The sequence below is a fragment of the Lonchura striata genome, chromosome 2, assembly GCF_046129695.1.
Source record: "Lonchura striata isolate bLonStr1 chromosome 2, bLonStr1.mat, whole genome shotgun sequence".
NCBI classification, from domain to species: Eukaryota; Metazoa; Chordata; class Aves; order Passeriformes; family Estrildidae; genus Lonchura; species Lonchura striata.
Genome location: NC_134604.1, coordinates 32,947,313 through 32,975,236, shown reverse-complemented (window position 1 = coordinate 32,975,236; position 27,924 = coordinate 32,947,313). Strand labels below are relative to the sequence as shown.

General features: G+C 41.0%; 1 protein-coding gene across 14 annotated transcripts in view; it reads left to right on the top strand.

Annotated features, from left to right (window-relative positions):
- TENM4 (teneurin transmembrane protein 4) overlaps positions 1-27,924 on the top strand; it is a 1,541,819-nt gene that overhangs the window by 1,444,835 nt on the left and 69,060 nt on the right. For all 14 annotated transcript variants that reach the window (XM_031505163.2, XM_077781310.1, XM_077781309.1 and 11 more), the window contains 3 exons: positions 14,255-14,374; positions 20,996-21,257; positions 27,011-27,278. In XM_031505163.2, coding sequence (XP_031361023.2) covers positions 14,255-14,374; positions 20,996-21,257; positions 27,011-27,278 — 650 coding nt within the window. The remainder of the gene's footprint in view (positions 1-14,254; positions 14,375-20,995; positions 21,258-27,010; positions 27,279-27,924) is intronic.

Sequence of the window (27,924 nt, the reverse complement as noted above, 5' to 3'; positions counted from 1 at the left end):
TGGTAAAGCATAAGCCACTTGGCCATTTTAAGACATGGAATCACAGCAAAATGCAGAATAATGAAAAATTGTTTAAGTAGATACCTGAAGAATTTTCTTGGTGATGTAGTTCTGTTGACTATCTCTTCACCTACAGTTTCCTGCCAGCCAGTAAGGCAAGATCCTTCTTTCCCAACACAAAAGAGCTGTTGCATGTTTCCTCACTTTCCTTATTTCAAGGAGTGAAAGGCATCCATTCAGCTCTTCTAGATGAAGTGACTGACATTGTGCACAAGTATCACCCAAAGAGCAGTGACAGATCTTCCTTTGACAGAGACAAAGGAGAAGGAAACTAGAATGCTATTTGCAATCTATTGTGTGAATATTAGAGACTTCAAAAGAACTGAGGGAAATCACACCATCTAAGGAGGGCTGTTAGAGTGATTTGCAGTATAAGCAATCAGGTTGAATATAGATTGGTTTTAAAATCAAGAAATTCTTTATCGCTGCAATCATCATCAAGAAACTGGAACCAGGAGACAAAACATAGCAGTTCACTTCTCTGACTGCATCTCAGCAATTTGGTTTAAGTATATTCCTGTCTGTCAGGGCTGGTCATCCCTGAAAATCATTTCTTGTAGCAGGGTAACTGGGATGTCAAATTCCTAGATCATTCAGTGTCTGCCCTGAATGTTGCCTTTCAGAAGTAGTGATCCTGATCCTGGAGGTGGCTCTCAACATGTAGGTTTGAACTTTGTTGAGCTTCACCCAGTCATGAACTGCTTCGGTTTTCTCACACACAGCAGTTAATAGGTTGGCACTGAAAATACACAACACTCATGTTTGTGTGGGTATTTATTTCAGCACTTACATTTCAACTGGCTTCTCAGACCCCTCTAGCTCTGACCTAATGCTTTTCATGGAGGGACACTGCCAGCATCTCTTAGGTACCAGCTCCCATATATCACCTTTTTTGGTAATCTACAGGCTGATGTCATCATCACAGCAATGTCAGGAAATTGCCCTGATGTGATATTTTCCATGATACTTCTTGCTTCCAAGGTCTTCAGGGTGCAAGAAAGCTGACAACAGTGACTCAGACTATAACCAAACACTTTTATATTGCAAATTGTTGTCCTTCATTGGCATTCTGAAGATCACAGGTACTGGATACTGACCAGTCCGGACTCTGGACTAGTCGTTGTGATTTGTTGCTGTAAAATCAGGCTTCAGAATATGAAATAGATTATGCTCACCATTGCATTTTTCTGATGTATTTAGGGTAGCAATTCCTCAGTATTTCCACAGAGGACTCTGTTATCAGGTCCATATGTACCCTTTCTGACAGGCAAGAAAGTTTTGGTACACACACATCTGTGTTCAGTGAACTTTCCATGCAACTAATGAACTATAGGAATCTTCATATTTGTGCAGTAAAAAAATAAAATTGTAGCTTCTTTTGAAGGGCTGCTTGCATTCAACAGCATACAGAGCTGCTGGGGGAAAATAGTGGAAATTTCTAATTACATGGTAAATTTGTTTCTCAGAGTGCCAGCAGAGGACCAACAGAAAGAATGTGTCATTTAGCATCACATAAATTCCTACAGGAGTTACATGTGTTTCATAGGTCTGATGATAGATCTCTATGTAGGATCTATTAACCATCTGTAGATGTCCTGCTAAGGAGAGATTCAGAATTCAAACGGAGCACCTGCTAGCATAAATGTTTGTCTGGTATGTAGGTTAGTGGAGTGAGGGAATGCAAAGATTAAGATCGATGGGAAGGGTTTTAATGACTGCTTTTGATTAAATGCAGTGGAAGTAATAAAACTTGTTCTATGTAAGTTAGAATGAAGAATTATACAGAGGTAGTGATGATTTATGAGGTTTCCATTCTCAAATTATCAGCATAGAGTGTATGCCACTAAGTATGGTCTACAGATACATTACCTGAGCTGTGGTTGTATTGCATCTCTCAGGATAAGTATCTTGATTCACAAGAGTGATTGCAAGTAACATTGAAGAACCTCAACAGAAGGTATATTTTCCCCTGAGACAGCACCCGGTCCAGTCTCATGAGAGTGTTAGGTTGTTGAAATTGCCACTACTCTGTTGGGATTTTAAAAGACATCACATGTTCCTGTTAGTTCTTAAAGATCCTACAAATCTTTAAGATCTGGATACACTCAACCATTGCAAAGGTTTTCTGCTAATTTGGCTTCTCTCTGTATTTCAATTGCCTGTATCACCTCCCAGAAAGCTGGACCTTTGAACAGCTCCTCTGATCACCCTGGAAATGACAGTGCTTCAGCAGTAGTCAGTGACTGGCATGTGGGGCAGCATGATCTGGGACAATCTGGGATCCATTTAGTCTGGACAGGCAGGACTGCCTGTATTTGATGTGTGGATGTGCCCTTTATTCAGTAGCATTGTCACTGAAACTCCACCAGTTACTTTTACAACAGACAGGTGGTAATATCCCTGTTATCCATGGAGCTGCTCGGTGTCTCTATAAAAATCACAGCAGCCACTGGGGGCAAGATGAGCTACTTTCATCACTCCTTCCATCTGCTGGCTTAAAAGTTTGTCTGACAAGAGGGAGTTATTCTTATGGAGGGCTCCAGCATCCTGATTTAGGACAACCCTCTCCCATTGCTGCTGGGATGATTCATGAAGTGATCTCCTTCTTGGTGAAGATTAGGACTGTAGGCTGCTGTTCATGGAACTTCCTATATCTTTCTGTCCCAGTGCCATTATCTTCATGGGGTAGGGTTGAGTTGGATCTGTATCATTTGCTGTGAGCAGTCCCCCATGAGCAGGCAACACAGAGGTGGCGTGGATCTCTGTGTCCTGTGTGCCTGGTATCCTGCACGGGCACCAGTGGCACAGGCACACTCACCATTCAGGTCAGGAGCTGAGTGCTCCTCCGGGCTTCACTAGGTGATGGCTGACCGATATCACCCTGAGGGAACCTGGGCACGTTTGCATCCCTGTCTGGCCTGTGCAGAAGTGGCAGTAGTGTGAAGGAGGTGACTGAATATCTCTGCAATATATTTCCGAAGCTTCAAAACCACAGCTTAGCCACTTTTCAGAGAGAACAGCAGTGCAGATCACCTAATGGATACAAATAAATGAATGTCTCGTGACAGCAAGCCTTTGAGTGAATTTATTATTGAATTACACTCTGGCTTTTTAAGAACAAGCTGAGCTGACAAGCTCTCCACCAGTGCAGAAGAAAAAGAAAGACAATGATAAATTGCCCTGATGGATAAAGGCAAAGACCTCGTCTCTTCCCAAATACCAGCAATTATATATTATTCATGTTTGGGAAGAAAAAATAATCATTACCCATATTGAAATGGGTGTTTATGATGATAAAGCAAGTAGCTAAATTAAATTTTGAATGCACAGAATGTCTTTTCACATCATTTTGATGAACAGATAACAAGTACTCCTCTTCTACTTGGTCATTCTTGTATTGATTTTGAAACCACTTACTCTTACGGTTTGCTTTGTTGTTTTTAAGCCATTCTTAGTTGTCCATTCACATAAGGAGTAGCACAAAATGCAGTGGTGTCAATAAGTTGACTATAAAGTAGGGCATCTGATATATTTGCTCTCTTTTGAGGTACAGGTTCATAAAATGGCAAGAATAGACTGGTCCACAGTCTTTTATGCTAAGTGCTGGTATGGTTAAAGTGCCTCAGAAAACCACGTGTAGAATTGGCACTTTTGTAAAGAGAATTTCAAGTCATTCAGTTTTGAAGTAAGTATGTTTTATACCCCTTCTTTTTTGAGACAGATTGTGTACAATTACCTTCTGCTAATAATATCAACCTGTTCTGATTACTTGGGCAGCTAGAAATAGCCATCTGAGTTATATGAAACATCAGAAAGCAGCATTTGTTATTAGCTGCAAGAGTAGTGATTGCCCTCAGGTCAGTAGCCTGCATACAAAGTTGGTTTTGAGGATTTAAAATTCTGATCAGAATTAACTTTGTACTTTTTGTACTTATTTTCCCATTACTGAGTGACAAGGTATCTGTAAACATGTCACTCAACCTTCCTGTGTCCCTTCTGTGTGCCAGGCAGTACAGTGTACTTTACTGATCCAGGTGGAGAGGGTTACACAGCACAGTTAGAAACTCAGAGAGACAGGTATGCTATAAATGCCTGTGTGCGCTGCTTTACTGTGAATAAATAAATAAAGAAATGGGGTTTATTGTCAGAGTTAAATAGCATTCATCCCAAATTCCATCAAAAACAAAACTGAATATTGATCATGGCCAAAGAAAAGCTAAGAAAATGGGGGGGGGGGGGGGGGGCGGGGAGCGGTGTCAGAATGTTTTTTCAGAATGTTTTGGTAGTCCTTCTGCTCAGTCCTAAGTGATTTTGAAGAACTTTGCTATGTTTTCTTAGTATCCTTGAGGGAGTTTATGCTGCCCTATCCCTGGAAGTATTCATGGTCAGGTTGGATGGGGCTCTGAGCAATCTGATATAGTGGTAGGTGTCCCTTCCCATGGGAGGGCATTGGAGCTGGATGGTCTTTAATGTCACCAACCATTCTCTGATTCTGTGCATATGTTCAAAGCATCTTCTCTTTTCTTTTCACACATTTCATCCCATTCATGAAAGGCTGTGGGTTCATTGTAGCAGATCTTTCTGAGGTTTCTTCCCAAGGAAACCAAGGTGCTCTGTCTTTTCTGTCTTTTTCCATCAAGAAAAGTGTAACTTTGATACAGTGACCTAAGAAACACTTCTTTAGTTGAAGACAAAGTTAGAGGTCAAAGAACGAAAACTTACTAGGTGTAGCTTTAATCTGATGATTTCTCCTGAGCTGGCTAGTTCAGCCCATGTCTCTGGTCCAGCTCCAGGCAGATGCAGTTCTCTCCAGCAGCAGGAAATTCTCTGGGTCAGATGCACCCACTGAATGCAGACACCCAGAAGGGATACAGGAGCTTAGGGAGCACAGCAGCTCCATGGGTTAGGACAGATTGGAATGCTACATCTGTTTAAAACTGTGCCATAAAAATAACACAGCATCCAGTGTTCTGAGGGTGAGCACTTGTGGCACAGCATGGTACCTGCTTTGATGGAAGCAAGGTCATATTTTTCCATATTTTAGTCCAGGGTAACACAGCAAGTCTTCAAACCCTCTTCTCACCAGCATTATTGTCTTCCAAAGGCATCATTCTTCTTTTGATGCTTTCTACTTATATGAAGTCCTTATTAGGTACAAGTCATAGCTTTTTAGAAATTACTGGTTTTATTTTGGTAATTAATCCCTTCAAGAGGGATTAAGAGCAAAGCATATTTTTAAAATTTACCTTTCCTGTGTACAGGGCTTATTTTCTTTTCCAATGTTTGTCCTCTGATTTTGAGTTTAGCATAACATTATTCCCATATAGTAAATTAATGCAATATATGCAGCTACTTATATCAACTTTGTGGAATTTGTACCTGCAAGACTTCATGAAAGCAAAACTCCTGTCCATATTTATGTACTTTTCCATGACATAGATAGTGTAACCATGATGTAATTATAGTCCTCTTTTGAAACTGTTAGTAAAATTAATTTGGTTGGACTCAATGATCTTCGAGGTCTTGTCCAACATTTATGATTCTGTAATTCTGTAAGTCCTGTGTAAGTCATTAGAGAAATTGGGCTGCAGATTTTTAAAAATATTTTTAAAGCATAAGATATTTATGACCAAGCACAAAGGAAGGAGTAGGATCTTCCCAGTGTGATCTGGGCATGCTTCCAAGGCCCAGTGAGGCAAGCGATAGAAACACTGCACCATCCTGCACCTGGAATTAAAAGGTCTTGGGTGATACCTATGGCCCAAAGAGCTCTTGGATTGTGCAGAAAACAGCTCATTAGGAGTTTTTTTTCAAATTTGCAAGTTTTGAAATCTTGAGATTTAAGTACCTCCCAGATTACAGAGGTACTGATGTGCACTTTTGGATTTAGGAGTCTAAACTATGGTGTAGGTGTTGATGCATTCTCTTGGATCTGCATGTGGACATTTGATTGAATATTTATTCATTACTTAAGTTCCTGTCCTCTGAGAAAAGCTGCCATATCAGGAAGAGTCTGTCCTTTGAGTGTGACATTTATCTGCTACATTGGTTAAAACCTCCTGTATAAAAAAGCAGTTTTATAATTCCAAAAATAAAATCTTTTGTATTTTATTGGACATTTTTTCCTAATTCCTTTTGATCATTACAAATCTATCAGATACCTTATATGTAGTTAAAGAACTTCTCCTATGATCATCAAAAGAGAGATAATTTTGTAATTAACCTGGAAATAATGTATTTTTCCTCCTCTTCTGCTTGGTTTTTTTTCATGATGCCTCAGATTCAATGAAAGGCAGTGCTTTTATTCCTGTTCTTCTGCAGAGCTGAATATGTGGCCAGAGTTTACAAAATAAATATCAGATGTAAAATACTGTAATAATGCAGAGCTACTAAGTTCTGCAGACATTTTTAGTGAAGACTTGACATGAATACACTATTCATCTCTGAAAGTTATTGCAGCATAAAGTCTTTATCTCTCATAGAAATAATGGCTATAAAATGACTTCTGAAAAAGCATGAAATAAGCATAATTCAGTATTAGGTGGAAAAATGATCTTGCACTTTATGTACTACTGGACACTTGATTTGGATTGTACAGACCTCAAAAAATATGAGTGTGATTGTGTTTCTTTGATACCTTATGCAAAGCAAGAGAGTGTTTCTTTGATTTTACTGGAGAAAAGGAGAGAGTCATCAACTCCTAAAGCATTAGCCAACCACATTGTGAGTAAAAGGATTCTTCACTGAAACTTTGTGGTAAAGCACAGCCCATCTTTATTATATGTTGCATTTCCTATAAAACTGTTCTCAAATACTTCCATTTAAACAGTTGGAGGCAGTTTTACAATTCCACAGATGTCATCAGCAGCCTTTCCTCTGCTGAGTAGCTTTCCCATATCCCTTACCCTCCCACCTTACTGTTACAGCTCAACTAAGAAATCTTGAGGTGTAAAAATAGTGAGTCAATGAGGCATAGAGACACAAGATGCTCTGGATGGCAGGAGTGGCATCTCTTTCCACGAGTGGCCAGATTGCTTGGCAGATCAGAGAGTAAGATTGTGCTGTCATAAAGATAAAAGGACACACATCGAGAAGGTGAATAATGTTCAATTCCTGGGAGAAGTATTCAAAGCAATAAGGACTTGAGTCTTTCAAGAATGGAGCCAGCAGAGAATTCTTGTGAGAGCAATGATCATGGAGTTTCTAGAAGTGGTAGGTGGTCCTCAAAGGATATTACATTTTGTTACCAAGATGTAATGCAATAAATGTTCCTCTTTTTCCTTTTGGAGGAGCTACAACCAGCAGTCCCTAATACTGATGAAAAAGATGATACCCAAGGAGACGTTAAAGAACCATCAGTTTATAAGTCTTCACAGAGCAGAATGGAATCAGGTGCATGCAGTGGGAAGCCTAAGAAACCGAACAACAACTGATCACAAAACCAAGTCCTTGCATGTATACTAAAAATATCAAATGAAGACTCATTGGTTTGATACTGTCAAGTTAGACGAGATTTAAGGAGGCAGTAAGAATAAAATCTGCATCTAGAGATGTTATTATAAATATTGATTAATAAGCACTTCTTTTTTGACTTCAAATACCAACTTCATTAGTCACATTTATAAAAGTATCTGAGCATTATGTGGCTTTTTCCCCCTTTCTAACAATTTCAGTAATGGGTATTCACTGGAGCTTTTCATTCACTTGGCTTTGCTGTGTCTTTCATGGAATATCTAAATACTGTAGAAGGCTTCTTGCAAAAGGTTAACAGCTAAGGCTCATCCCCACATAATTATCAGCTTCTCCTGATCCTTCAGAGATGAGACCTTTTTAGTACCTTCACTGAGTAAGTTAAATGAACAGGGAAGGTACAGTTTCTTCCTGCAAACTACTTAGAAATTACTTTCTTTTACTGATTCCATTCAGAACTCTTAAAAACTTTGCTCTTTGTCACCCAGGGTCCCTGTTCCATCAACAGCTCACAAAGCAGAATAGCAGGATCTGTTCCAAACCCTGTCTGTCAGTGCCACTTAGCAGGTCCCCACTGGGGATATGGTGAAACGTTAGTGCATTAGTCCCTTTGTCACATTGACACCAGCATTCTGGTGCTTCCCTTAGTGCAAACTCCTCAGATGAGCCTGATTAGTTATTTAGAATAATAAACCATTTTGGGGTGAAAGGGACCTTTAAAGGCCATCTAGCCCCTGCCATGAGTAGGGGACATCTTCAGCCATATCGGGTTGCTCAAAGCCCATCCAACTTGGCCTTGAATGTTTCTTGGGATTGGGCAGCCACAACCTCCCCACGCAGTCTGTGCCAGTGTTTTGCCATCCTTATCATAAAACAATTTCTTCCTTAAATGTAGTGTGAATCTACCCTTTTCTAGTTTAGAACCATTATTCCATGTCCTATTGCATCAAGCCCTGCTAAGTCCAGCAGGATTGTATCCCAGCTGCACAACACCTGCCAAACCCTTTCAAAAACTCACTTGTGCTGTCCATGATAGTGTGGGGCTCCTGGATGACTCCTCTAATTTCCTATATAACAGTCTGCCTTTTTTCTTTTTAACAAGGCGACCTTCAGAAGGATAATTTGCATTCTTTTTCATTACTTTAATTCCTTAATTCAGATAGCAGCTAAGAGCAGTACATAGGTTTTGACTTTAAGATTTTCTTACAACTAAACTGAACTAAAAAAGTCAGACGGATTTACTCAGTTCAAAGAAAGGCTGTCAGGAGGTTTTTCTGCACAGTTAAGAGGCGAGTGGGCAGGGCTGTTTTTACAGACAGCTTTTGAGGAAAATACTGCCACAAGCAATGAACCTGAATGTCTCTATGTTCTGATCTTTCCTCTTCTACTTTTGTCCTTCATCTGCCAGCTCAGGCATTTTCTCTGTGTCCGTGTGTTTGATCGTGATGCCCTTAACTTTTACCTGGCATTCTACCAAGTGCTCTGTCTATCCTGGTACAAGACTGCCCTGAGGTTGTTTAACATTAGACAGGTGCATTCAACCCAAAATGGATGAGGTACATTTTGCTTTATCCTCTCTTATTCTCAAGCAAAAAGGCCATAGCCAAGGCTAAAGACGAGATATTGTAGCATGTCTGTACTTCTAGGCACTTATCAGACTGAGCAGATCACAGAGGAGTGTTGTGAGAATGTAAAACTCCCTATGCAAAGGGATTATCAGATTACTACAATTATTCTTATGTCTCTGTAAGGAGGGGATTGTTATTTTGCAGGTGCAGTAAAGAGACATAAATAGACCAGCTGCCATGATTCGTGTCACATGGAAAGGCTGCAGAGATTATTTTTCATTAATAACGTTCTTCCCAATGAATTATAACTTTCTGGATTTTTGTTCTATGGAGCTCTATTGTAGTTTTTGGGTTTTTTTGTTCTCCTTTTTGAGAAGAAGGATAAATCCTATATATGTGCATGTATATTTATATATACCAATAAAATATGAAAGTGGTAAGTTCAGAAATATTTATAATGTCAAATTAAAATATTTGTTATTAATAATTTGGCTGAGGATGGCTAAGCAGTCATGATAACCATTTTCACACATTGAAACCTTTAAACAAGAATGAAGTATGTAGGAAGTATTTTGAAGAGCAGCAGAAATTAATCGGAGTGAGATTTCCCATGGCACCTATCCTCAGTCAAGGAAAGAATATACATTTCTTGCAGAAAAAGTGGGATTTAGGATGCATACAATTTTCTTCTTACAATGAAAAATGCTCAGCAGAAACAGTATTTTTTGCTTATTTCCAAATGGCAAGCACACTGTCACCAGAAAACATCTGTGACCAAACTGTGTTGGAAGGACCAGTGTCGAGGTTGTGAGACACTGGATCAGAGTTAGTATTAAAGACAAATCTTTAATGTGCTCCCATGAGGTGAAATGGCTTTTGTGGAATTTACTTTTCTGGCTTCTTTTCTAAGTTTGCTTTGGTCTGCTTGAATTTTGTTGACAGTCTGTAAAATTTTATTTGTCTCTGAGCAATAGGAGTGTAAAGGCATCAGTGTACCCCAGTCTGTTTTGCCACTGTTGCCCAGATTTTAGCAGAAAGACTTAATTTAATTTTCATGGGGATAAAGGATAACTTTACAAAGCAACAGTGTAAAATTGTCTGATATACCATCTGGCATTGTAAATAGCATTTTGGCAATGATTTGGTCTTTCAAGCAAGTTTTTATGGACAAATAAAGCAAATGTTAAAAGGAAAAGTCTAATTAAAGAAGGGGAAAATGGACACTGCTTTTCTTTGTAAAATAAGAATCTATACAGTCTCCTGTAACAGTAGTGAAGAAAACAAAACAAAACAAACAAAAAAAACCCCCACAAACCAAAAACCAGAGGCAATAGGTGGAATCTGTTAATAATTTAACGAAAAGATGAGGCTCAGGCTACAAGAAATTGAATTTTGTTCAATTGCAGAAAACACTCTGAACTAGCAGGCCTGGACTGATGGAATAAATCTCTTCTATTAACATGAGAGATAATTTTATGTAAATGTATTTGGAGACCTTCTAGCAGAGCTGAGCATCTTAGCAGTACCACTTAAATTCTTTGCAGGGTAATTTCATTTAAACCAAGGTCAACTGAAGGAAATAGCTGACTAAATTAGCATTAACCAGGTTCCTGGCAGGCTTGGGGCACTGTAGACACTCAATCTTGCCTCCAGAAAGGACATGTTGACACTAGAGAAGCCAGCTGCTTCCAATGCACTGTGTTTTATTCAAGTGGGGCAAATTTTATCATCCAGGGAAGCAGAAGATTTGAGACTCATCAGGGACAGTCTGGGGTTCAGTTTTCCTCCAGTTCCCAGCTCTATCTCTTTTAAAGAGATTCAGATTCATGCATCTTGCTCCATCTTCCTTTTATTGCTATGGGTTGGGAGTGATGTCCCCTTAGTGGTAACATCTTTCCTTAAAGCATGGAAATAAAGCAGGTTACAGTCCTCAGGAGGGTGGGGATGCTGCTGGGTTTGCTGATGAGCTGCTTCTCTGAGAAGAGACAGCTTCCAAGTCCATGATCACGTAGGTGTGCTAGCAGAGTTGGATAAGTGCTGGGAAGCAGCAGCCAGGATGGGAACTATGTCTCTTTCCAAAGGTGGGATGTCAAATGCATTTGCTACAGCTGCCAGGGTGAGAGGAAGCTCTTTGATTGTCCACCTTGTGCTGGTGTTTGCTGTAGAAATAGTTGTCAGTGATATGTAATGGAGCAGATGCTTTTGGATATAAAGGACATCCCCCATTTACTGAGCCAAAGGTCTAGGCTAATTTTCTTGCACTGTTACTTAGAACTTTAAAACTGCCTGGACATGTGTGTAGGGCAACAGGAGAGACATCTGCAGCATGATTTTTTTTCTTTACTTGCTTTGGCCTCCTGAAAGAAAAAAGAACAGGTGGAAGTGTTCTTCTTGGGTTTACAGAAATGTATGATCCTGTTTGTCGCCCTGTTCTTTTAAAAGTTTTAAAGTTCTTCTGGGAGTTTTCCATACCTTCTGGAGTTCTCACACACTGTTCATGTAAATAATGATTGTTTTTGCATTCTTCTTTGTGGGAGGAGAGAATTGATGGACTGTTGGTTTGACCAGTGTGGTCAGAGAAGTGGCAATTTCATCCTCCAATCTACTGTCACTTTTGGAATTCTATATATTGCGAGGTCAGAAATAAAGTTACTTCCTTTTGCTGTTTTGATCTTAGTGTGGGTGCATGAGTTATTTCATGTCATAGTGCAACACTTGTTCTTATTATTTTAAATCATTTGTATTTGCAGTGTTTACTTGAATATATGGTACAGAAACCAATTCCTTTGTACTCAGGTGCTAGTATTCATGAAAGAATGAATTTGCAGTGGTTCCTTGTCTTCCACAAAATGTTCAGCTCATTTGATGAGAAGCTGAGAGAAGGAAGTTTCAAACCCATCATCTGGTCTCGCTGGATAGAAAAGAAGATGGGGCAGAGTGGAGTAGATCATGAAAAAAAACTGGGAAGAGAAAGCCTAGGTTCTGCTGTTGGCTCGAAGATGTGCTCAGACTTGTTCACTTTACACAAAAATTGCACTGCAGATGGTGACCTGTTGACTTCACTGGGGTTATTCCAAGCATTGACATTTTTCCAAGCAAATCCCATGGCATCGTGATCCTTTTGAGTTATGCTCTACCTGTGTGTTAGAGAGTGATGTACATAATACTGTACTGGATTATTGTTTTCCAGTTGTTATATATGGAAAGCTGAGTTAGAGCCCTTAATGGGAGAAACAAAAGAAGTATTAAGGATATTATTCCCCTCATTGGCCCTGTCCCTGAAAATGTTCAAGGCCAGCTAGAGGCCCGGGGCTCTGAGTAAATCAGTCTAGTGGAAGGCAGGCATCTTGGAACTAGATGATCTTTAATATCCCTTCCAGCCCAAACCACTTTTGGATTATTAGCTCTAAACTTGGTCCAAGTCTTTTCCTACATGACTCCTAAGAAGTCACTGATAATACATCAGAGAAAACTCAGTGACATAAAAATCATTTCCAGTATCTAATTTTCTTGTGACCTATTCTAAAATTATATGTGAATATAGTAATATCTTAGATTGCAAACACATTTTGGCATCGCTGTGGTAATTTTTGATAATATTGGAGCTCTCTATTTAGATCAGCAGGAATTTTAAGACTCCCTGGCAAATGGGCTGTTTGCTGTACTGTGGAATGTAAAAATTGTTCAGCCTTTATTAAACAGAAGTTATACTTTATCTCCTTTGCATTGTACAATCTCAGATTTTGGGTGGACTGTAAGAAAATAACTGGCTCTTTCCCTAATGATTTGTGTTTATGAAATCTTCTTTACAAAACATTGCAGAAATCATGCTTTGCCTCAGTGAACCAGCAAAGCACCATTGCTCCACTGAAGTGCAGCTGGGATGATTTACTCTAGCTGAGATCTGGTTCTGCACCTGGAGAAACATTGGCTTTCAATCTCTGCTCTCCAGCAGGACAGCACTTAGAAAAATTATTCATTGGGTCACGTTAGCACACTGACACTACAATTTGCTGTTGCTGCTCAGAAAAATAGTTACCTTCAGCCAAAAATTGGGTTCAGACACTCTTGCAGACATGTGATGTTTTGTCTTTATGGGAAGCTCCTAAGGTAGCAATGTAGTAATGACTTAGAAGTCTGGAAACAGACTTTGGAATGAGAACCAAGAAAATTTGTCTTTGGCTTTACTGCAGGTTTTCTGACTGACCTTGGACAACTGAAAATCATTCCATGTTTTATTTCCTCTCTCTGTAAAATACCCATCTGGCTGTATTAATCAGTGTTTGTAAAGGTCCTTGAAATCCTTAGATAAAAGAGCATATTACAGATCACAGAGTAGTTGGAATAGATGTAGCCTATAAAATGGTACAATCTACCAAACCTGGAAAGAAAAAGAGGGTAAGAAAAAGCCCATCCTATTAGTGTGTTCAGCTCCCCAGGAAGATTGTAAGGAGGCTTTCTGAACCTGGCAAATTTTCTGTCATGGTTTTCCCAAATGGGAAAGAAACGAGCTGCCAAGCTTTGGTCAGGATCTTCTGTGGCTTTTGTACCTTAAATACGTCTGTGTACTGCATGGCAATTTCCTGTTCCCTTTGATTTTAAAATACACCTTGCTTTTAATTAGGGCAATACTGTTAAGACACTACTGGCTGTTAGGAAAAGGTTTTTCACTCAGAGGGAGAGGGTGGTTGGGCACTGGAAGAGGCTCCTGGGGGAGTGTCATGGCACCAAGCCTGCCATAGTTGAAGAAGTTTGTACAGCAAGGAATGTGGTATGATTTGAGGGTTGTTCTCTGCAGGGACAGGAGCTGGGCTCAGTGATCCTTTTGAGTCCCTTCCATCTCAGGAGATTCAGTGAAATTCTGGTGTGATGTTGTGAATCCTACAGAATTTTATACTTAATGAAGTATATGCTGGAGCTGTTGCTTTTATATAGTAGGGTAATTGTAAACCTCACTTGGAGTAACCAAGGTTTTTATTCAATGCCTGAGAAAGCCTTCAAGGGCAGCATCCCACCATCAAAACACACAGCATGGCCTCCAGCTTTGCAGGCTATAAAGGCCTTAGCTTTCTAATCCATAGGAATTCCCAGCCACATCAACAGACTGGATTTGTCAAAAGACTTACTCTTTCTTATAATTTTTCTCCTTCTTGCAGACATGCATGTGTGATTCGAGGCCAGGTGATGACAGCAGATGGGACCCCTCTAGTTGGAGTGAACATCAGCTTTGTCAACAATCCTCTGTTTGGATACACAATCAGCAGACAAGATGGCAGGTAGGATATCTGTATGGGATTTACAGTGTTCAGGCAGCAGTAACAGCATTATTGCCATGACCAGTAAAGAAAAACTCCTTCCAAGAGCACGTTTATTATTCATGCTTTTTGAAGATGTTGGTGCATTATTGTTGGTTGTTCTGGGGCTACATCTGTCTGGTGACCAGTCCCCAGTGTTGTTCCTTGCTCTTCAATTCCAGAGCCAGTCTTGTTCAATGTATTTACCAACAGCCTGGAAGCAGGAGTTGAATGCATCATTAGCAAGGTGCTGGTGGTACCAAACTGGGAGGTACTCTTGATGCTCCTGAGGGACAAGAGACCTTGCAGCGAGATCTAGATAAATTGGAGCATTGGGTTGTGATGAATGGGATGAATTTTAAAAAGTCAAAATGCTGGATTTTCTGCACCTAGAACTGAGTAACACCAGGCACAAGTATAAACTGGGAAAAGAGTGGCTGGAGAACAGCCCTGCAGATGGGGATCTGGGGGTGCTGGCCAGCAACAGGTGAATAGAAGGAGTTAGAGCAGTGTTGTCTTGGCAGCCAAGAGGGCAAACCCCATCCTGTGGTGTATCAAACACAGCATGACCAGACAGTCAAAAAGGTGGTTGTCCTGCTGTATCCAGTGTTGGTGTAGCCTCGCCCAGAACACTGCATGCAGTTCTGGGCCCCACGATTTAAGAAAGTTGTTCAGGTCCTTTAATGTGTCCTGAGGAAGACAAGAAAGTGGTGACAAGACCTGAAAGAATATCCTGTGAGCAGCATGTGAGGGCTCCGAGTTTCTCCAGTTCAGAGAAAAGGAGACTTGAAGGGGTGACCTCATTGCTTCCTACAGCTTCCTCAGGAGAAGGTGTGGAGAGGGAAGTACTGAGCTCATCTCTTTGGTATCCACTGATAGAACTCATAGGAATGGTTCAAAACTGCACAGGAGAGATTTAGACTGGACATGAAGAAACATTTCTTAACTGAGAGGGTGTTTAAACACTGAAACAGGCTTCCAGTTAAGGAAACTTCCCTGTTTAACCATCCAGAAGCCACTCCGGCAGGCACAGATGGGCCACCTGAGCTCTCTCTCCTCTCCTCTCCTCTCCTCTCCTCTCCTCTCCTCTCCTCTCCTCTCCTCTCCTCTCCTCTCCTCTCCTCTCCTCTCCTCTCCTCTCCTCTCCTCTCCTCTCCTCTCCTCTCCTCTCCTCTCCTCTCCTCTCCTCTCCTCTCCTCTCCTCTCCTCTCCTCTCCTCTCCTCTCCTCTCCTCTCCTCTCCTCTCCTCTCCTCTCCTCTCCTCTCCTCTCCTCTCCTCTCCTCTCCTCTCCTCTCCTCTCCTCTCCTCTCCTCTCCTCTCCTCTCCTCTCCTCTCCTCTCCTCTCCTCTCCTCTCCTCTCCTCTCCTCTCCTCTCCTCTCCTCTCCTCTCCTCCCCTCTCCTCCCCTCCCCTCCCCTCCCAGAACTTCCTTTTCCTTCCCAGAATTTCCCTTCCTGCAACTTCCCTTCCCATTATTTATTATTATTAACTTCATTATATCACCTAGAATCTTTAGCCAGCAATTTGGTAATGTGGTGCCCATGCATATAAAAAGAAGATGCCTGCTGCTCCCAGCAGATCTATTCTTGCTAATTCATGTTGAAATTATTAGGAGAAAGTCATTAAGATTACAGTAGTGTTAGAGGCAGAATCTGAACAATCATGCTCAATCAAAACAAAAGCAAGTGCAAGGGAATGTCTTTCATCTTATCTTTTGTTTGTCAGTGCTAATTGGCCCCCTTTCTTTTAAGAACAGAAATATAACAGAAGGGGTTCCAGATGCATATGCTCTATGTATTGACTACTAACCACTAGCACTTGGGAGAGGATTTATGGATTTTAGCACCTCTCCAATCCACAGCTTTCATTTGAGTTGGCCAGAGAAACAGACAGAATTTTAATGAAAAAGAACATGTGCTAGCAACGTGTGCTTGATGCTGTCCTGTTCACACTCAAGGATGTTTGCACCTACTGTAACACTGGTGGGGACTGGGAGGTTTTCTAAGTGATGCTCCAACTCTTCAATGTTATGACAATAAAATGCAGATGATAAATAGGCATTCCAGGGAAAGGACACCCCTGGAGCTGGTGTCTTCTTATTGCCAGCAGCTTAGATATTACTGCAAAAAGGAGAAAATTTGAGCTTTTGTGCTTAAGGGTATCTCTGGCAACCTTACTGAATCTGCTTTGTGGGAAAGTGGGATCCAAACCACACTCTCAATTATCAGCTTGCTGTGTATGGACCAGCACAAAATCTGTGTCCAGTAGAACAGATAAATATGACTAAAAGATTGCTGGACAACAATGCCTGCCATAACCTTTTGTTCTGTCTGTTTCCTTGTGTGTGTACAACACCCAACTGCTGTATGTAATCATTAATTTAGATTACAAGTACTTTGAGGAAAGAAACCATCTCTTTGCATTGCAGTTGTGCTGTACCTAGCACAGAGGGACTTTATTGTGAACTGTACCTCTAGCCAGCAAACATGAAAGCTAAAGGGACAGAGCATGAAGGTGACTGATGCTATCCAGGATCCCAACCTTTGTAATATTCAATCAACTATTTCTTTCTGACTCTTGAGTAGTGAAAGGTAACCCCCACCCTGCTACAAATCTACTTCTACTGGCAGTTCCAGCTAAGGATGTTCCTTCCATGCTATGTCCTTCCCAAGGTCCAGCTGAGCAGGGGCACAGGGCAGAAAGCAATGCAGCCAGAGCATGCAATGCAGCCAGAGCATCAGTATGCTCCAAAAGGGTTCAGTGGACTCCTGGCTCCTTGGAGTGGCTGGCAGCCTCCAGAAGCTAAATTACTTTCAAGGAGCTCAGGGCTGCAGTTGCTGACTCAGCCCCCAGCAGATACTCAGCTCTAAGTGATAAAAAAGACAGAGATCAGCTGTCTCAGAGCAAGGAATCTGTGACCAAGTGGGATTCATCCTAAAACTGTGATTTCTGTAGGCAGCTGGTGGGGGTCAGTGTAACCCCAGACTCTGTGGTATCAGCTCTTCTGATTTCACTTTCTTCACCTTCCTCTCAAGTCAACCAGCTTCTACAGAAACCTGGTGCACAAGCATCAAACAAATTGTCCAGTTGCAGTGCTGAGCCTCCAGAATAATGAACATGCCTTCCAATTTGGCTAAGAGATACATGCAGGTATTTTCTCAAATGAGCAGGCACATCGGTGCATGTGTGTACTTTGTAGGTACTCTTATTCCAGTTTCTATTATCTTTTTTATGGGTTTTGTGTAATTTTTCTTTTTAATAGAGCATGTCTCATCAGCTTTTGTACAGCAAAGTTTTCATGTGATTGAGTCAACTTTGTTTAAAGGAATTGGTGCTCTTAGACAAGAAGAAGCAGGTTCTCCTGAACTGCAGTAGCAGGCTGCATGCAGTCCAGAGCAGTGCACAGTCATAAAGGGTCATTTCTCCCATCTTTAGTGTCAGTCTGGTTTGGAGAATAAATGGGAGCACACATGCAAGCAGTTACTTTGTTCCAGGGGTCATGAGATAACTGCATAAAACTCAGCAGGTTTATTATTTGGCATATTCACCATAGGAGTATCTTTTCTTGAAAATGTGAACTGAGTTGCCATAAACTGATTTAGTAAATCAGTTTACTGATAGCAGGGAAATAACTGGGGTTTTAAAGTAAGGGAATTTAAAGATACAATTGCATCAGTTTAGCTAGATTGGTTCCTAAGCTGATTTTGTTGCTCCAGGTTTGGGGGTTTTGGGTTTTCTTTTTGGCATGATAAAGTAACCAAATGAGTAAGTAAGATTTCAATTTTAGAATTACAGTGAGGTAAATTTTTCACCTCTGTAAGGGGACTCACTTTATTCCAGGTCTCTCCTATAACATTGCTCAGATACACCCTGACATAGTGAAACCATGGTCCTGTTTAAGTCACATTACTTAGACTGAGCAAAACTCCTATAACTTCAAGGCTTGAATGTGGTTTTAGCCTAATTACTGCACCAGAGAGTTTGTTTATATAACAGGGCATGAATATAAAGTGACAACTCTCAAACTACTCTGTTGTATGCATTTCTCTGTAAAGCAAACAACAGTTCAAAGTATTAGTACTGGATTATAAACCACATTTTTAAAAAAGTTTTAAATTTGATTAAAGTGGTAGTTTAGAGAGGCTGCAAGTCCTCAGTAGCCCTGGGTTGTAGGAACACTATTAATAAAACTGCAAGAAGGTCTCCAGATTTTTCCATATTGCATTCAGCAGCTTTGGCATAGCTTTCTCAGAAATACCAAAAACAATGAAAATTCAGAGAAGAGAGATGAGAAAGGGTTATATTTTCCTGTGGGGTTTTTATTTTTTCAGCCTGCTTTGAGTAAATAGATAATTTCATCCTTCAGCTTGTCTCTCCAGAGTCTTTAAAGAAAAACAACAAAATGACTGTACAACAGTATGATTTTTACGGAGAAGTAAAAAATACATCAGAGATGAGCAGCAAAAACAGAAATAAAATTATCTTATTCCTTCAATCCCAAGACAGTTTTCCTTTTGTTAAATTTAATTTCAGTGAGGGAAACTGGGAGCTGTTTTCAGTTTGGTTTTTTCTGTTTGGTTTTGGCTTTACCTTTTGTTCAGTTCATCAGTAACTTGAAAGCTGCACCTTGGGACTCAGGGAAAACCAGCTTGTGAGCGACACTGCTTGCTAAAAAATACTGCATGGTTCTGTTTTCACAGCTGCTGGAGCCTGACATGGAGGTGGTGCTTTCCCTTCTGCATCCCTTTTTGGAGATGCAGGAGAGGCCAAGACATATCCCCCCAGCAGATTCCATCCCTGATCCAGGCTCAGTGAAGCCGAAGGGATGAAACAGAGGTGTTTGCAAATAAGATCTCTTCCAACTTGCCTAAAAACTTGTTGAGAATCATTTGTAATGTTTATTTCTTCCCTCCTGTTGGCCCGTTGAGTGCCCAGATCCATGCAGAGCAAGCATCTCCCTCCCACCTGAAGGACTTGCCAAATGCTAATTGACTGTTAAAAACATTCACATCAGGGTACAAACGTTGTGCAGCTTTGCTGGCAGGGACCAGCAAGTTTCTCCTGAGGCTGCTCTAAGCCAAGCTCCATAGGTCTGGGAATATGATGCCCCAACTCAAGTGGTAGAATAAACATGGCTTTGGCTTTTTGAAGTGCTTTCCACTTCCTATCATGGACTCATTTCAACATTCTTTAATGAATAACCTTTTCATAATTCTATTTCCTAAATGGCACCTCAATCCATAAACCATTAAATAAAAAAGGCTCCCCCAAAAAACTGCTTGACAAAGACTTTGTTTTTTAAATAGTTCATCCCATTGTTGCTCCTCAGGGATTTTTGCACCCAACCTGAAAGCCTGATAATTAATTTTTAAAAATAATTTTAGATACTTTTTTCACCTTCTTTCTTACCGTTTTTTACAAGGTGCATCAAGTCTGGCTTTGGGCAATCAAAAGTGTTTCGGATCCCAGTTCTCATGCAGAGAAGCACTTAAGCTCATAGCTCTTTAAGCACATGAGCAGCTCTGCTGAAACCAGTGAGCCTGATCACATGCATAAACTCTCAGTGAGAGTGTCATACAGGAGTACCAAGCATAAAAGTGAGAAGCAGGGATGAGAAAACTTCCTTTGCCTGAAGCACATGTTTGGCATTGCAACCAAAGAGACAGTGAGAAAATGACAAAGGAGCAAAAACAAGCCATCATCAATTTCTGTTGAAATCCTTTCCTTTCTTATTTAACACCACTTTTTTGGGTTCTATGCATAGTAGATATATCCCTGTGGTACTTGATAAAATCTCCATCTGTGACAAGATGTGAAGTTTAAATACAAAACTTAAAAAATCACTAGAAACCTTATCCCAACATCTTTACATCCAGAGGATGAACGTTTTCCTTATCAAGGTAACATTTTTTCACACAGCTCTGGAAGGCTGTCTGTTATCCAACACTACACAGGCAGATAAGCCACTTGGCTGGAGGTAGCTTAGGGTGAAGTCAGAGACCACAGGCAGTGATTCATCTGCTCTGCTCTAAATGTTTAAGAGTCAAAAAAGATGATGTGTGGAGTGCTGTGGCACACAGACACTCTGCACTTATGTATTTCTAATAGACTGGGCTCCCCATGTTCCCTGGTTTGCATGAGGCATTAGTCCGGTTAGTAGAGATGCCAAGATAATTCAATAGGAATGTGTCAGAGAAACCTCTTTCCTAATAGTTTATTTCATCATATGAATTGATCCAATTGGTGCATTTGTTTGGATAATCACTCTTTAAAAAAAAAAAAAAAAGAAAGAAAGAAAATAGAAAATGAGTATGTATGGCCAAAATAAGTTGGTGCTAGAAAAGTATCAACAAAGGTAAACATGTTCCAAAAAAGGGATGGGTATGATTTCAATATACATGAAGACAAAGAAGCTGAGCTTGGACTCCTGCCTCTGACACTTGCTGTTATGAGGTAAACCCTATTTGGGCTTCACATTTTAGGTTCATAAAATGAGACTGATGACATTTCTTACAGTTATTTTTCTGGGATCCTTCCTAGGGAGTTGAAACAAACAGATGGGGTAGTGCTTGCACTAATTTTGTTTTCTGTCTCTTAAAACAGCTTTGATCTTGTTACCATTGGTGGAATCTCCATTATCCTGCACTTTGAGCGGGCTCCCTTCATCACCCAAGAGCACACACTGTGGTTGCCGTGGGATCGCTTCTTTGTGATGGAAACCATAGTCATGAGGCATGAAGAGAATGAGATCCCAAGCTGTGACCTCAGTAACTTTGCCCGGCCCAACCCTGTGGTCTCTCCTTCTCCGCTCACTGCTTTTGCAACTTCCTGCTCAGAGAAAGGTCCTATTGTTCCTGAAATCCAGGTATGAGCCGTCTGAACTGAGGGACAATAACTCATAAAATCATAGAATGGTCGTGTAGTTCCAGCCCCCCTGCCTTAGGCAGGCACACCTTCCATTAGACCAGGTTGATCAGTGCCCCATCCAACCTGGCATTGAATTGGGACTGGGGCATCCACAATTTGCTCTGGGCAACCTCTGCCAGTGCCTCCTCATCTCCATCTACTTTCTGTGCTTCTTTTGAGAGCTTTGAGCAACACAAATGCAACTATTCTCCTGCTTTCCTAAGAATAAACATTCCCTGTTTGTTACCCCATTTTTCAGACATTTGGCAGGAGCGCTCACTCCCAGGCACTAGCTTTACCAGATTTCTTTTCCCCTATCCCTGAGAGACAGAGGCAAAGCACTTGTGGCTGACAGTTCATGAGCTGGGACCCTTGTGTGACCAAAAACAAGCCCTTGGTCAGCCCTTTGGCATTCAGCATACCCAGCACCAGGCTGATGCCCTTCTGGCTCATGCTCTAATGCCTGTCTTGCTCAGGAGCAAATTCCACCCACTGGGCACTGTAAACCTTAGTGGTGGAGTGTTGGAGTGAACTTTCTCATTGTTGGAAGTCATACCCCCCGCCCAACTCTACTCAGCTGCTGAGACAGCAGTCAGCCAGCAGATGGGTGAGAAGGGGCCAGCCTGCAGAGCACCTCAGTTTTGTTGCATTTCATGACATTTGGAATGGATGAGCAGAGTGAGAGGGTTACGTTTAATTTCTCATCCCCATTTTCCTTTTTTATGGGTAAGTGTGAGTCAGATAAAGAACCTTAACAATCTGCTGTGACTTCAAAGTATTTTGTCAAATGGAAAGTTGCGTTTTAAACGGAATAGTCCAAGGAACCAAATTATAAATTTTCCCTAAAAACACTTAATTCTGTTCAAATACATGGATGTAGCAGCATTCAGTCTTTGTTACCTTGGACATGCTGTTCTCTGGATTTCATATGCCAGTATTCAGCATGTCCCGAGTATTGCTTTAAGTGACAATAATCTGCCAAGGTGGAAATAATAACAAGTGTAGAGACAAATTGTGTGCTTCCAGCATGACTCCACTGGGGTTACAGTACTGTTAATGAGGAAAGAAGTAACTTTATACTTTCTGATTTTAATAAACCAGGTGCTAAACCCAGTAGTAAATAAAGCTAGTGGTGTCTTTAACTTTCTCTGTGGACCAAGTCTTATGGTCCTTTCTTATGCTAATTTCCAATTACAGTCCCCATGTTTATCCCAGCATAATTACTAATTAAGTCCTGTATCTTGTAAAGTCCATCATGTTATAAATTTTTGGTTCAGAATCTTGGTTTCCACATCATTTTATTAAATAAACAAACACAATGAAAGGTAATGGTCAGTGCTGCCTGGGAAAAAGCAAATATCTGATACAGTGCAAATATGATCATGACTTCAGTCATTTGGTACCACAAACACCTTCCAGTATACCAGGCTGCTCAGAGCCCCATCCAACCTGATTTTGAATGTTTTCAGGGTTGGGGCATCTGCCATCTATCTGAGCAACCTGTATCAATGTTTTTCTACCCTCATCAAAGATATTTAGTGCCATTTGAAATGTGCTGATGATATCCTGCTTGACTTCCAACTGCCAATTCAGAATTATCCCCCTATCAGTGTCCTGCATTATATCTTCTGGATCCTTTTGAATGGCAGATCACTTGGACATCCCAAGTCCCAATAGACACTTGTAGTTATGAAATCTAATACATAACAAAGATTAATTTTGAGATTATAAGGAGTTCACATGCAGTTGTCTGGATATGTACCAAATATCTGAACTCTTGTTTAAGAGGACAGAAATCTAACCAGTACATCAGAGGAGCCTGCACATCACTTAAGCTGACCACCGTGAAGCTTTCTGGTTCTCACTGACAGTATCAGTTAGATTCCACTGGCTGAAATTGATGGTATCAGATTGATTCCACTGACTGAATGAATGTGTGTGTTTACATCACATTGTTTATGTGATGTAGACATCTCATAAATAGGCTCATGTGAGGTAGCTCATGCTCCCTCATTTGAGCATATTTATAAGTTGACATCCGGATTTAGATGCCTTAAACTGGAATTGAATCCCACTCTTAAGTTTACAAGGCAATACCAAACTTCTAAAGAGTCTGTATCTGCTGCTATCTGTAGGCAAGACCTAAAAGAGCAGTTCAGAGTAGACACCTAACTTAGGTTCCTAAATTGACATAAGATGAATCCCATACATGATGAACACAGTGCTTTTCCTGTGTGCCATATATCTGAGCTAAAACCTGTAAATCAATATTCCACCTCAAATATTGACAGCTGAAGGTTAGCAGAGTTTGTGGTGCAGGAGTTTACAAGAGAATCTGATTTGTGGCAGAGTCCTGACTGTACTGCAGTTCAGAAATGGACTACTTTTCATTTCTATACTGGATGTATGCACCATAAAAAATAACCTAGCTGTCCATTCCTGCAGCTGCATTTTATAATACCCAGTTCTCAGTAGGGAAATGTTAAATATAAAAGGTGTAAGTGCATAGCTGGGAGGAGGTGACAAGCAGATAGCAGGGCTAGGAAAGAGGTTTTGACAAGTGGGTAGATAAGAACCCCATGAGTTCCAACAAATAAATGCAGTGCTCTCTACCTGACTGCATTCAAAAAACCTAGTAGTACATTTTTAATATTTGATTCAGGTGCCTATAGACAGCTCTGGGGCCATTCAGGATGCCCTGAAGTGCCCCTTCAGGCCTCCAGCTGTACCTTCAGAAAGGTGGAGATGTCAGAAAGGTCCATGTCAGAGTTGTCATGCCCTTGCAGAAGTTTTGGATACTGCAGAGTGTCTCAAAAGCACTAGATGTCTGTGTTGAGGCTCCTGAATCAGATTCAAAATGGTTTTCCTTTTCAAAATTCTCTCTGAGCATCTTACAAAAAAAAAAGAAAAAAAAAAAAAAAAGACATTGACTGTTCCTTGCCTGTTTGCTGGCAGGGCGAAGAGTAACTGTAAGAGACATGTGTAACCCAGCACACAGAAACAAGATTTCCTACCTTGTCTCATGCCATGAGTAGAAAAATTGCTACTAAGACGAGCAGATTCTCACCACAGAGCCAAGAGAACATGACAGTGAAAATTGCGATCCTGTGTAAATCCCCAGTAAGCCTGAAGAATCAGCTCTTCTGCCTGCCCAGACTCGTGGCTGGACCTCTTTAAAAGAGCAGATTATATTGGTTAGTCTGGGATAAACCCTAAGAGTGTTTCACAAGGCCTGTAGTAATAGCATATGAGTGTGTCTGGGCCAAACAGCAATTATCAAATAGAAATAAGGGCACAGTTTAGCTCTTCTAGCACATTCAGATTATTTTAAAGCTGGTTTTCCCCCTTTTTTCCCATTGATAGCCTATGAATTATACACCCACCCCACCCCCACCACCAGTGCTGTGTTTTGTTGCTAGTTTGTCAGCACTTACAAACTACAAATATGTTTTGAATTACTATTTGAACCCTCTCTTCAAGCAGACACCTTTAAACACAGCCCCTTGTGCTGTTCAGTGCCTTGGCAGCGTGGGGCTGACCTTTTCTTTGGAATGGTTGACAGCAGAAATAGATCATGACAGAGAGAAATAATTACTTATGACAAGAATCTGAAGCAGACTTTCTAAATAGTATCTCCATGACAATTATTTTTGCCTGTTTTTATCCTAATAGGGTTACATATGAAGACAGATTTGATACAAGGAACCACCTTTACTACAGTTTGGCTCAGCTTGTCTCTGGTTGAGCCTGGTCCACATCCAGCTTGTTGATGATCTCATAAAATATAGTTTTAAAATCCTGGGTTTTCCCAGTTCTGTCATATTTCAGCCTCCTAAGCACTGAGATATGTAAATTAAAAAGATTGCATTAGAGAAGGTAAATATTTATGAGCACAGTGGAATGGGACTTTAACTGCTGGATGTATCTGTTTTCAAGTGCTGCAACACTCCAAGCCTTTTAGTTATCACTTTAAAAAGTGTTGGGCCTTGGATAACATCTCAGAAGAGGTGTTTTCAGGGGGTCGATCATGAGATTTGTCATTTTTGATAACACTAACCAGGAAACCTGTAAGAGTTGAGCAACTCACTGTGCCAGAGAAGTGTGCTGTTCCCACATAGAAGGAGTTGGGTATAGGAGTGACATAACTTGTCAGGCACAAGGATCATGGAATCTGGAATCTCCTGAGTGGGAAGGGACCCACAAGGATCATTGAGTCCAGTTTCTGGACCTACAAAGGACACCCCAAGAATCACACTGTGATAGATGTTATCCCTTCCTGATGGGTGGATCTCTTGACCCACCTGCCTTCCAGCTTCCTCACCCTTAATATTCAGAAGATGACTATTGCTAGGGATGCATTTTCCAAGTTCATTTAGGGTCCAGCACACTGAAGAACTTCAGAAGTGACACAGGAGAGAACTGTGCCAGCTGTGACCTTTTAACACATCCCATTAGCAGACCAGGCTTTCCAGCTCGCTGATAAGCTTCTACCTTCATTTTTCAATATCTTCCAGAGGTTGCTGACTAGTGCCAAAAATATCCAAGTTGGGTGCTTACCCAAGAGTGAAGTTTTTTTGAAAGTGACAATGTTTTTCTCCTCAGATTTTTTTTATCAGCATTTTGCATGGAAAGATCAGCACAGTGTCAGGAATATACTGGTATTACTTTCCATAAACTTTTCAAGCATTTCTCTATTTAAAAAAAAAAAAAAAAATCTCTGGTGATACTTTAGCAGGTAAATTAACTGAAAATCCCATTTTTATTGAGACTTCTCTGTTCTCAAAGCAGAAGAGGTTTTCCCTGATGTGTCTTCAGTCTTTTCTGAAGTTCTATACTGTAATGGGCAACTATTAGATAACTGTCCCAGTCAGTAAGAAATACCCACACTTATGGCTGTGGGGGGGAATAAAGCAACTCACTTAGAATACGGAGGAGTTTGGAAAAGAAAGAGAAGGAAGAGTGCAAGGGAACAGAAAGGAGTTGTAGGTGGTAGGTCAGGCCAACAGTTTTATCACCTAGGTGAGAAGGCAAGGAATTTTAAGCAAGTACCAGAAGAAGTAGGAACAAATGTCAGGTCAGAAAATAAGGGCGAAAACACAGATTAAAAAAAAGGCTAGAGGTAGATGGTAGATCAGGTAGAGAGTCACAGAGAAGAGGTAGGAGAGGAGCAGTTTCAAAGTAGGAGAGATGGGTAAGTCAGAGGAGGGAGGATGGAATCAGGATTCATTAATGTCTTGGAGAGAATTGCATGTTATGGTCAGGACCAGGAAACATCCTTAAGTCCAAGTAGGGTGTGATATTTTGCTGGGAACAGGAAGCCAGGAGACAAAAATTAGAGGCCTCTAAAACCTATGATGATAAAAGACAGAAAATGGAAGCTAAACTGATGGGCTGTAATTTTCTGAGATCCCAGGCTCTTTTCTCTGTGGGTCCTGGTACTCCTTTTAAGAGTGAGTCTCTTTGTAAACCCTGTCTTAATGTGACTCTTTGTTCCCCTGTTCTCCCATGTAACAGAGATAGAGAAGGCGGGAGGCATTCCTTAGCTTCCAGAAATAAGTTACGTATATGATTTCATACTTGATGCCTACTAGGTGCCTTTTTAGACATGCCTGCCAGAGCTTTTATACAGGTGTGTTTGATAAATTACAGCTTCACTGCCTTTTGCTGTCTGCTCGCTGCTGATTTAACACCTCATGGATTGCTTTTCCACAGGCTCTACAAGAGGAGATTAACGTTTCTGGCAGTAAAATAAAAGTGAGTTACCTGAGCAGTCGCACAGCTGGCTACAAATCAGTGCTGCGGATCAGCATGACCCACCCCACCATCCCCTTCAACCTCATGAAAGTCCACCTCATGGTGGCCGTCGATGGACGCCTCTTCAGAAAGTGGTTTGCAGCAGCTCCAGACCTGTCCTACTATTTCATCTGGGACAAGACAGATGTCTACAGCCAGAAGGTGTATGGGCTCTCTGAAGCCTTTGGTAAGTGATCCCAGGGTTTGTGCCTCCTTTTAGAAGCAGTAGCAGTGATAGACCTTGTCCTAGATCAGTATGGTCTGACTGCAGACACATGAATGGTCCCTGCAGATTTGCTGCAGCACACATTCCCCAGCAGGTGAATCCCAGAATGTTTTGGGTTGAAAGGGACCTTAAAGGCCATTTAGTTCCAATGCCCCAGTCAGGGGCAGGGATGACACCCATTAGATTGGGTTGCCCAGAGCCCCATCCAATCTGCCTTGAACACTTTCAAGGACAGAGTACAAATACTTATCTGTTCTCTGGCTCATGGCCCAGCACATACATCCTAAGCTGCTCCCATCATATTAATACAGAAGGAATTAACTGGAACTAGAAGTGTTTGGCTGCCTCTCAACTATAGCTAAAAACTGTCAACACTGCTTTGAAAGGAATCCCTGGGACAGAGCCCTGATTGCCACTGCTCCTTGTGCCTGACCTTCAGGGTTGGTCTAATCTTAGTTTCCTCTTTGTTACCCATTCAAGAATGCCAGCCCATACTGGGTGTTTAGTGAGAAGAGGTGATGCAGTTCTGCAGCAATTGCTTCCCATCTGTCAACACCTAGTGGACACTCAGTTAAAGTTCTTCAACTGAGTCTAGTCTAGTCCCTTC